The 12364-nt window shown below is 37.6% G+C and overlaps 1 protein-coding gene across 1 annotated transcript in view; it reads right to left on the bottom strand.

The window, feature by feature from the left end:
- The window catches only part of whrnb (whirlin b), a 60090-nt gene that overhangs the window by 36423 nt on the left and 11303 nt on the right, over nucleotides 1–12364 (bottom strand). Inside the window, exon 2 of the mRNA XM_058777259.1 lies at nucleotides 93–311. Coding sequence (XP_058633242.1) covers nucleotides 93–311 — 219 coding nt within the window. The remainder of the gene's footprint in view (nucleotides 1–92; nucleotides 312–12364) is intronic.

Genomic DNA, 12364 nt, shown 5'->3' with positions numbered 1-12364 from the left:
AGAATTAACAGCACTTTAAAACTGAATTTTAAATGGCTTACAGTACGTTCCACTCAGTACATGAGTCAACATGAGCGCCCGTTTACACTCACCTTCTTCTCAGCACCCTCGTGCCGAATGTGTGTGTGGCCATGTTGCTGGATGTCTGAGTGTCTTCCTCCTGAGCCTTGCTGCTCCACCAAGTCTGGTGGTGGGGACACACTGCAGCCCTGAGGGTCCACCCATGTGTATACGTGATTGGTCACGTAACCACCTGGAATCCGTCCCATAGAACAGACCGACATGGAGAGCTTCTTAGAGCCTTTCAATACCTGTGAAGGGAAAAAAGATGGATGAGGACAAGAAAGGAACGAACAAGAAGAGGAGTGAAGAGGAAATGAATAAATAAATGATTTTTGATTCTCTCTCAAAGTTATTTATGTTTCTTAATATACACATAGTGGTCTTAAATATTATATATATATATATATATATATATATATATATATATATATATTAGGGGCGTAATGATACATGTTTCGTATTGAACCGGTAAGAGTCTTTTGGTTCGGTACGCATACTCCGGTACGTTTAAACCGAACGATTCGTTGGACTAATCCTATTATATTTGGAAAATAAAAGAGCTTAAAGTGTATGAAATATAATGTTCTCAGTGCCACTGCACTCAACAAGGCAGCCCAAACGACGTAACAGGCAACGTGCTGTCTGCCCAGTGATAACCTCCCCTTGATGAGGTGCCTCGAAAGATGATGATCTTGTATCGAGGATAGCCAGAGATACTGTCTAAAATTATCATTTAAAATTACAATTAATTTGCTCCGCAATATTAGCCTACCGCATAACTAACATGCTGCGAGGATAACAAAAGAGGCTATTTACTCTTCAATTACCATGTTGTAAAAAAGGTCTTTTAAAACAGGTCTATTATACAATGAATTATAGGCCTATAATTAAAATATTAACACTGCGGTCATCAATAAAAATCAATGAAATAATACTTTATTCAGCCTATTTCAAGCACTGACTTTTTAAAACAACGTGTTTAACACGAAATATGTTTCTTCTCATTTTTTTTTTTCACTATGTACGACCACAAGAGAAGTATTAAGGGACTATTAAGGGGCATCTGCAGCATCAGATGCCGAAAGCTCCGTCATTACTCCGTCATTCCGTTTTTACTTTCACTTTCTGCATAGTGAATTGACTGAGATTAAGACGTTCACTGGCATAACTCTTGCGCAAAGTTTGCACGTTGCTTATGTGAAATCCACTGGCTCGCCTTCATGGTTTAAAACAGAAATATTTCCAACAATGCAAAGTAAGCAATTACCCCCCCCCGCCCCATATCGAAAATGTACTGAAAACGTACTGAACCGTGGCACCACTGTGTCGTATCGAACCAAACTGTGAATTTTGTGAACCGTTACACCCCTAATATATATATATATATATACACATACATACATACATACATACATACATACATATATACATATATATGTATGTATGTATTTATATGCATGTATGTATGTATGTATGTATCTCAGCTGTCATTTTATCCTCCTCAAGACTGCACACTGCACAGTGATTTGACCTACTGTAGAAGTGTTTCTGCGTTCATGGCCTGCAAGAGCCAAACAAGTCCAATAAAAGATCTTACTGACTCTAGCGCAGGTCTCTTGTGAATTGCCTCAAGTCATGTAAATCAGACCCACCACCTCCCTGTACTGCTCTCATCTCTAGAAATGTCCACAGACATACATCTCTGACATTTAATATGCTTTATAGGGACAGAGCTGGACGTCTCAGTGGGGTTGGCAGTTGTTTTTTCAGTGTGACTGCAGATACAGACACCACCTTCCTGCACTGAGCAGAAGGTTCAGACAGACACCAGATTTTGAAGTCCCTTGGAAAGGTTGGATCAAATCACTTAGAATTATTTCCAACAGTATTTGCAACTCTGTGTTTGGGCTTCCTCAAAGCAGGCAGAGGAGGACAGGAAGAGAAAGACTGGTATAGAAAGACAGGGTTGCCTGAGTCAGTGCTACAGAAAGAATATGAACAGTAGCCACTGATTCTCCTTGGAGAAGCTCGCTGACACTGACTTCAAATGATCAAGACAAAGACGAAGCACTACAAAGATTATGAGTAAGGACAGTTAGAGACATATATGGAGCATGTTGATCTTCAGAAAGCTTCTCAATCATGATCAAAAGCATTCACTGGCATAAATGTATGAGCAGACAGAGCCACGCAAGTGAATGAAATCCCTCTGGCTCGCTCACAGAGAAGCACCCATGTTGGTCATTTACATGGATCTACATAGATTAACATAAATGTTTAATTGGAGCAGAACAACACATTCAGTGTTGCTTTTTCTGGTGCTGCTGCTCTTGCTGCATGAATTATGAACAATGGCATGTGTGTCCTGGTTTAAAACTGCACTCACAAACACTTTTGAGCAAAGGTAGGCAGGGGGCTAAAAATACGAGCACCAAACTTGTGAAACCGCGTGGAGCGTTTCATCTGCAGCCTCTGAATGGAGCACTTGACCAAATGTGGTCAGCTACATAACAACACCTCAGTGTGCAAAAACAACAGCACGGACAGCTAGCAGAGCTACTGAACAGATCTCTTACATAACAGACAGTATGTGGGGAGTTTATAGCCACTGAATAAGAGAGACGGAATAGGAGAGAGACTCAGTGCTGTGTGGATGTACAGCAGATGAGTCACGTTATTCTATCTTGAGAAAGAGTAAGAGGGTTCAAAATGTATTTTCTAAAATAACAGGCTTTTCAGATGTCAAAGAGATTCATCATTTCATCAAACTTCAAACATCGAACTAGTTAACCTTACTAGAGACATTATAAGGAGAAGAGACGTACGACTCGAATATATTTGAAATAGAAAATAAAGGAGTGCTAAATATGGCAGCTGTAGTAGTCCGACTTACAGCTCTTAAATAAGAAAAGCAATGCTTAATATGGTGACTGAATTACTGTCTTAACAGCTAAAAGAAGTTTGGTAAAAGTTTGTTTACTCTAGATTATGCATGAGCATTAGCTGAATCAAGCTGAAAATACTGCTAAAACAGCACAATATACAATATCAAATTGTGTCTAAATTTTACTTCCAATTTATGGAAGTGGAACATGATCTTGACAACCAATTTTGGATATTTCAGTGTTTCCCCATTCAAGTAGATTAGAGTTGTTTGCATGACTAGATATACTGTAGTTACCAAGATGGCCATGTAGTGGACTTTTTAAAAAACTTTTTTCATGAAAGTATGCTGGAAATGAAAAAAGATTTCCAGAACAATATTAAGCAGCACAACTGTTTTCAGCATTGATAATAATAAGAAATTTCTTGAACACCAAACTGGAATGATTTCTGAAGGATCACATGACACTGAAGACTGGAGAAATGGCTGCTGAAAATTCAGCTTTGCGTCACAGAAATAAATAACATTTTAAATATATTTTAAATTAGAAAACAGTTATTTTAAATTGTAATAATATTTAAAATATTTCTGTTTTTGCTGTATCTTTGATCAAATAAATGCAGCCTAGTGAAAAATAAATATACTAAAATGTATTTCAAATACATTTATTTCATGCTAAGTCCACTACAAATACATTTACATATTTACGTACTTAATAAAAATTCCCTGCAATTGTACTTTTAGTAAACTAAACTCGTATACTTAAAATCTGATAAACTGAAACACCTTATTCTCCAGAAGTAATGCTGGAGTCCAACTAAAGATATACTGAATATATTTGATTTCTCTAAAATGGAACTATTTCAAGTATACCTTAGGTAAATATCTTGCATTTAAAGACCGATATTATTCAAAAATCTTACTGTCATGAATCTGGTTCTTGGACTTCCATCCGCTAGCCATCAGAGATAGCTATTTCATTACATTGACTCTCGCACCACACAGGCTGTTGCACGTTACACTGGACTGCATTTCCCATCATCCACTGCACTGATCACACAGCTGTCATCAATCACACACTACACTGATCACACAGTTGTCACCAATCACACGCTCACCTGAGAACTATTATACACTCTATTTAAAACGCACTCAGTTCCTGCTCTAGTCGCCGAGTATTGTTCTAGTGTTTAGCACTCTCCTAGTGCTAGCTGCCTTACCGAGCCTTTCCGTGTTTCTGTTTAGTCTCTAGTATTGTTCTGTGTTTATCACTCTCCAAGTGACAGCTGCTTTACTGAGTCTAGTTTCCATTTCCAGTTAGTCTAGTCATTTCGTGTTGCCTTGTTTCCTGCCCGTGTATCTTGGATTGTTTGTACCTCGTTTGGACTATTGCTCATGTTATTGGACTACCCCTCTTATCAAGCCCTCTAGATATTATTCGCCGATCAAAGACCCACGCTTGGGTTTAGGATTACTCTTTGTCTTGCCTGTGTTATTCCTGTTTGCTGATGTTTTGACCCTGCCTATGTTTTTGACCACGTCTTGGAATAAAGCTTGCAAATGGATCTGCACGTCTCACGTCTCGTTCGCCCTGTTACACATACAATCCTCATCAATGACATTAAAACACATTTTAGGCTTAATGTTAAGAAACTTAAAGGCATTCACAGCCTTCCAGAACAAAACCACCTGTTTAAACTAATTCTTCAAGCTTCAGCAAGAATGTAACACTCAAAACGCAGGAAAGAGGGAGACATAGGCAGAAAGAAGTGAGAGTGAAAATGAGGGCGTCTGACAAAGCTTTAGTGAATAAACCATAAGCCAGTGACTCTTCATCACAGAGGCAAAGGACACACCTGACATTTCTGTGCTGAGCCTCAGCAGACGTAGCCCTCTTCCGATAAGAACGTGTAACAATCCTATTCCCCGCTCCTACCCGACCAGACGCCAACTGAGACCTGTGCTGACCTGGATATAATGAGTGGTGACAGAGTCGGCGATGACTAAATAATGACCTCACAGCCTTTAACACGGACGGGTCTGCTTACTCATTCTAAGCAATGCAAATCTGCCGCCATAGTTGCAAACACTGAAAGCATGACCGTAAAAGGATTTTAAAATTAAAATGGAGGAAAGGTTACAACCAAAAGGGTCAGGGTTTGGCTAGTTAGCATAGCATAGCATGCTCGCGCTAACGACAATTCCGTCCGTGTTTTGACTTCAGTAAATCAGTTTTGGCAAATACAAACAACGTGATTATTTTTCATGAGTCTAACATCCAGCCGCGCAAGAAAAGAATGCAATCTCCTGAGACGTGATGAGGGAAGACAATAGCACCAAAGCAGATATTAAATCTAAGTTATATACGCGATTGTCCCGTATTTTTCCTTTCTGAAGTTGGCAACCCTACTGCTGGCAGATGCTGTAACTACACCATTATGGAGCTAAAATTCTGATGAAACTAAATTAGTAATCATAAGTAACATAATGTTATATAATGTAATAATATACATAAATACACATGAATTGTACTGATATTTTTTTCAGTCTGACAACTTTTATTCACTGTTCAGGACAGTGACGATTGAAGGTCTGAAGGAACTATGCATGTCTTGTGCCATATCAGCTAATCAGTATTGTCGTGATGTCATGTTTACCTCTAGCTTATGCTGCCTTCAAGTGCAGCACGGAAACTTGTCATAATAAAGCCCAAATCTTAGGTGCATGTCACACACTCAATTTGAAAAGATAACACGAAAGTATGCTGAACAAAACAAGCGAATACTGTATTGTGATCATTAAACCCAAAAATGACTACATCTGAGTTAAAATTATTCATTCCTTTCATTTATCTACACATGGTATGTGAAACTTGAAGCAAACCATGAAAGACGAGTATGTAACTTTACATCAGGTGTTTTGTACATCACATCGTTTGAATAACTCATTCATTATAATTCACTACAGAGCTGATTGCTCACTGACACTACATATAGATTATGGATATATTATTTGATATCATCTACATTATAGATCACTCATTTTTGTGATGTTTAAATAGCTTTCCGATATGACTTTGCTTGATCATTGAAGGCCACATTAGTCACACAAAATTTACGGCTCAGAATGTTCTGTAAAAGATGGCAGATTTCAAGTCAAGTACTTCCAATGGGAGTTCCTAAAAAAAGACTACAGAGCTACATAATTAATACAAAATGTGGATAAGATAGTTCAGAACATTTTTATCTTTGCAAGAATGTAATAAGAAATGGTCATATTTAAATCTCTTACTATTGATCACAGACTATGTGATGTCTATGTGATAAGAGACACAAGTGAGACTTCTGGGGTTTTCTCTCATGAGAAAATCTGAGAAAAAGCAGACAAAAGTACTAGTTAAATTAGGAAAAATAACTGAAATGTCGAAGAGATCTCATTTGTGATATTACATTTTCAAAAAATGATGATAACCCAGAGATTTGACTACAGATGTGGCCCGTCCTCTGGGCTTTATCTGAGCTTATTCTGCTCTCAGTCTGTCTCCTTTTTGCATATCATCACAACTGTGAATTAATGGAATCTACAAACCAGCTGTTAATATAGCACAACTGTACAGGTACATACTGCAATTAAAGAAGAAACACTTTGAATCTTGCAGGTGACTTTACAGGTTGAAGTGTAAAGAGATACCATAAAAAACACTGTAATCCAGTTTTACAAGGATTAATAATTAAATGCAATGTTTACTGTCGCAGTTTCAGTGTCCTAAACCACAGGGATCTGTGGACAGTTTCGGAACAGCCCGTAAAAGCTTCGCAATATGTGCACTACCCCCTGAAGACTTCAGACCTAGAAACACCATTAAACAGTAAAAAGAAAAAGTAGGTCTGAAGCACACCACTGAAGAAAAAAAAAAAAAATGTCAAGAAAAGACAACCTTCAATCTTTAACATGAGAAACTTTTGGAACATACATCTCAGCCTTCACTCTGTCAGATTAGCTTATCGCCAAAACACACTGATGATGCTAAATATCTTACATAAAGATCTTTAGGGACATCAGAGCACTAAACCTGCCATAAAAGAGCAAATAAACATTCTAAAAAATAATAAACAACTTAAAACATTCTGCCTCTTGTGATAAATCAAGCTCATGCTTTTAATTCTTCCCTCTCAGTTTAATTTCTGTACCTTAGCTCATTTTTCAAGCCTTCATATGTTACACATTCTCTGTAAATCTGGATGGAGGACTCATATTGTGTAGGGCAGAAGACTTTTCAAATTTCATGACCCATTCAGAAAGGAAAAGGTCAAGAGCATATGCCTCCAGGGAGGCACGAAAATATCTCACTTGAAAAGTTTGAAGGCAGCAAAGGTAGGTGAGATAAATATAAACACGTTATCTCTGTTTGCAGGGAAGGTGTACTGCATACAGTATGTTCATTTTCAGCTGCTGATAAATACAAAAAGTTGCAAAAATGCCCAAAAGGAGCTTATAACACAAAGCAACTTGTTTACTTTGAAGTCTGAAAACGAGAGACTTGTTTATTTCCAACTCTCCTCATTCTTTAAAAGAAGAGATTTGAGGATCACAGAGCATTTGAGTTGCCTGGGTTGCCAATATTTTAATTTGCTTGTTTATTGTTCCATTAACTGTGGCAACGCAGTGTGAAGACAAGCAAATAAAAGACGCACACTCCATTAAAATACCGATAGCACCTATTACCGTCAGTATAAATTTTGATTTTAGATGTGTTCAGCACACGGTCACATAACAGCACTGGAGAAAAATGGTATGGCCTCCAAATAAGAAGAATAATAGAAAGAAAAAAAAACTGATAAAAAAGATGCCCTAGATGAAAAGCTCATTGCTCTCCTCTGCTTTTCTTTAGGATTCATTCTTTTTCAGCATAGGTCGCAATCTAAACTCAGAAATGAAGTGTATACTGTATATACAGTCACACTTTGACAGTGAATTATTGCTTTCAAGATATACACTGCCATATGTACCCTCTAAAAGTTAATAGGCATGACTAAAACTTAAAAAAGGAAAAAAGGGAGAAATAATATTGACAAATATTATTTTAATTTAATTCAAATATTTTAAAAATATTAAAAAATTATTTCTGTGATGGCAAATGCTGATTTTCAGCAGCCATTACCCCAGTCTTTGGTGTCACATGATGCTTCAGAAATCATTCTAATATGCTGATCTGGTGCTCAAGAGACATTTCTTATTATCAGTGTTGAAAATAGTTGTGCTGCTTATTATTTTGGGGGAAACTCTGATACTTTTATTTTCAGGATTCTCTGATGAATAGACAAATAAATCTTTTGTAACATAATAAATGTTTTATTGTCACATTAATGTATTCATGACTCATCATGCACTACACATTTTCTGTCCAATCAACTTCTCTCAAGAATGAGAATCAGCCCTACAGTGGTCAGAAATTAGCCAGTTAGCATCACTCCCTTAGCGTGCTGCTTGATGCCATAGCTACACTATTATGCTAGCAAGAACCATGTTTCCCCATTGACGGCTATTTAAAAGTAACAATATATTCTGGCAAAATAAAATAAAATAAAAAACAACTACCAACGAGACGAATGGAAATATGAATGCATGGCTCTCTCTCTCTCTCTCTTCAGGTTATTGTAAGACCTCCTTGGTTAACACAGGAAGGAAGTCTTTAAATCCATGCTCTCAGAGTCTTTTTACACATTGTATTGCCAACAGGCTACTTACAAAATTCTTAAAAGACTGTTTAACTAAAGCTAACTAAATCTACTTAAGCACTTCTAATCCACTGTAAGTCTACTTAATCACTGCCTAACACAAACTTTCTGTCTCTCACTTTTTGTACATTCGCACTGGCTATAACACATGACCACACAGCTCTGCTACAAATGTTTTGTATTAACAGAACTGTCATTCACTATAAATTCAGGAAGGCTCTTCCTCACCATTTCATTCAGCGTTTGAAAGCAATCTGACAGGCCCAAGACTGGATAACACCCCCAAACAGTAAGAGAGTTTAACAGTGAAATGCACCACTTGGAAAATGCAATACACGAAAGCATTCAGCTTTCACGGTTAAAAATTTGAACCAAAATAGTCCATTCAGGCAGGTGCCTGAGAGATTTTTTTTTTTCTCTGTGAAGTATTGGGTTAAAAATGGGTTACAAACCTGGTTTTGCAAAGGAACATGGAATTGGCTGGGTTGTACCGTAAAATAAGGTAACTAAAAGGGCAGATAAATTTGCTGTCACCTTCAATAAGCACGGAGAATTGCCTTTGCCTACCATTTGCAATTGCTCTCGGTCTCTCTTGTAGCTTCATGTCTTAAACTCAGTCATTTCGATTCAATTTCAATAAAAACAGAGCTACTGTGCATCCACGCAAACAAACTTTCATCTCACAAAAATCGCTGTGCTTCACTGTTGATTCACTGACATGATTCAGTGCAGTAAATGCAGAATATGCACAGCCAGGCACTTAGTACAGATGGAGTATATGTCACTTCCAAGGGCAGCAGTCAGACACGTTCTGACACCTTGAATCGGACGTCTGCGTGCTGCGAGATTGATCTAATATCTGTCAAGGCCAGCAGGCAGCAACAATAGTAGACAACTTTACCAACTCATCAGTACGAAACTGCTGTCCTCACCATGGTAATTGCTGTGTTGGGGCTTGAATAGAGGGAGATCAAAGTGAAGCAAACATAAACAGAAAGAAATTTAAACAGGCAGCCAAGTGTCACGACAGAGGTCGAACAGTAGCTGGTTGCAGTGCTTCATTTCACAGAATTTCAAATTGTTCTGGTAGGTAGAGCTTTATACAAAGAGCAAAACAGCTCATCAGTGAGGCTAAAGATGATTAATGCCTCTCACTTCACAACAACTCAGTCAGCCATTCTAAAACACCCACAGTTTTAATTTCACAACTTTGTAAAGCACTAATGAAATAACCGACATTTACACTACCAGGCAAATTTTTGGACACACCTTCTCCTTTTGCATTATTACTATTTTACACTACCATAACAGGGTAGTATGGGAATTATGCAGTGACTAAAGTTATTAAACACAACCAAAACTCTCTTATTTTCTACAGTAGACACTAGTTTAAAAAACTCCTGGCATTTTGTGGTCTAACTCATCAAACAAAATCAGTTCATAGCAAGCCACAATCATTACTGATCATCTGTTAAGAAATAATATGCATTTCTATCTGTCAATGACTAGCCAAAACCTTTTTAATATTGCATGGCAGAATAATGAAGCACAAGGTTTAAGGTATGAGACAGAATGAATTTGTATTCTAAATGAGTGCAGAGTGCGAAGGGGTGAGATGTAGTCATTCGCCAGGGATAACAGGAAGCAGAAATAGAGACACAAGGCACACAAGGCAGCAAACAAGAATGAAAGAAAGAAAGAGCAATGATCAACTAGTTCATTCAAACCCAGCAGGAAGGCCAGAGGTGTGTGCACAGACAATCTATGACCACAAACTACAAAGGTTCATGCTCTACAAGAAAGTAATTCTAAAGAACAAGTTAAATTCCCCTAGTGCAGACTCACTATGATATCAACACTAAAAAAGTTCAACTTAAATAAAGCTGAAACACCTAAACTGACCTAACTAAAAATAAGGCAACCTATTACAGTCAATGCTAATTTAACGCAAAACTGAAACAACTGAAAACTAAAGGACTTAAAAATACAAACCTTATTCTTTCATCATGTTTGATTTTGAATTATTATTTGCCTATTATAACTAGAGACAAACATATCACCCTGATAGGTAAATACATTAAATCCCAGAGTTGCAATGAGATGCACATATAATTTTACACACAAATCTCAAAAACAGTGAGATCAAAAATTGCTAATTCAGTAAAAATATGGACTCTGAACCATGTTAACAGCTAATTAACAGCAACAACACCAACAGCAGAATAAATTAAGCCAGTAAAATGAAAAGCAATAATCATTTTTTTAAATAATAGTTACCACATAATTAGGTCAAGCAGCAAAGCATGCTGGGAACTTGAAAACATTGTTCATTCTAAAACTGTATAACTGGACAACATTTGGACAGATTTTGAACAAAAACCTGAGCATCTATTTAAGTAAGGTCACTTTTTTTGGAAAAAAAGTTGGAAGCGTTTTTGACTTTCCCATTCTCCAGTGGAACCATAAAACAAGCTTGTGTTGGTAAATAATGTAGAATAATCAGACTGTCGAACTTTAATGTTCACACAAGGTCTTGCATTAGAAAGAAGTTATTTATTCATATTTACAGTAGGTCCGTTGTGAGTTTTTGTCAAGAAGGAAAAGCACTTTGCAACATCATGGTGGGGCTACACTATTCTCTTTCTAGAAGCCTCTAAGCTAAAACTGAGGGAAAAAGAAGTCTCTAATTGACTCTACATCTATCGGTTCCTCCAGCATCCGTTTGGCCTTTTAAAATCTCCATGACAGTGCGGCAGATGGACTGTGTAAAACTCCATTCCCATCAACCTCTGCCCCTCCCCTCTCAGTATCGCTCACTCTCCCTCTCTTGCTCCAAGCTATGATAAAAAAACTATCTCTCTTGCTTTGATAAATTGAACCATCTTATCTTTCACCGACCCATTCTGTCTTTGATGATCCTCAGTGGTTGGAAAACAAATCAGCTTTTCATTATTCTGACACTTACATAACAAACACTCTCCCCACAGCATTATCTCTGACTTTGCCTCTATACGTTATAAAATGGTCAACGTGCATCATGGTGGTGAAAATAACTGTGCCGTTGAGCTCTGTTTGTTCCAGAGCCATCAGATGTGGAGTGCACACTGTTTTGGGCTTATGTTCTGTGTGCTGGGAATGGGATGGGGGTTGTTATTAGCTATTCACATGACTAGGGAACTCTCAGTGCTTAATGCTAATTCTACTGAAAGAGATACATATAGGGGATCAAGATAAGACTTGAAATACAGGAGAGTACAAGCAGCTGCGTCGCCATTATTTGCATTGCAGGCACAATTTGTCATTGAGAATAATTACTTAAGACTGGCAGGTCAATAGGGGTGAGACTCTGACAGAGAGAGCAGACAATGTGACTTTGCCTGCTGTACTTCTTTGTCAAATCCCTATTATTCAGCAGATCACTTTAAAAAAACCAATGAGCAAAGCTTTAGTTATGCAGATTTAGATGACTGAACAGGATTTGAGTGTGTTTTTGCTAGGCTGTGATCCCTTCTATCGCATCTAAGAGCAATCATACTAAATTGGAGTATGTGAAAAGTCAATTCACGTAGCGATTAAATGAAATAAACGAATCCCTGGCGCTTTAATTTATTGATACCCACCCATTGACGTACCTCATCACACTCCGAACTCTCTGTCAGAACTAATCAAAGCTCACGGT

The sequence above is a fragment of the Onychostoma macrolepis genome, chromosome 05 (assembly GCF_012432095.1).
Source record: "Onychostoma macrolepis isolate SWU-2019 chromosome 05, ASM1243209v1, whole genome shotgun sequence".
Taxonomy (NCBI): domain Eukaryota; kingdom Metazoa; phylum Chordata; class Actinopteri; order Cypriniformes; family Cyprinidae; genus Onychostoma; species Onychostoma macrolepis.
The sequence above is the reverse complement of the archived record's forward strand: the minus strand, read 5'-3'. Positions and strand labels throughout refer to the sequence as shown.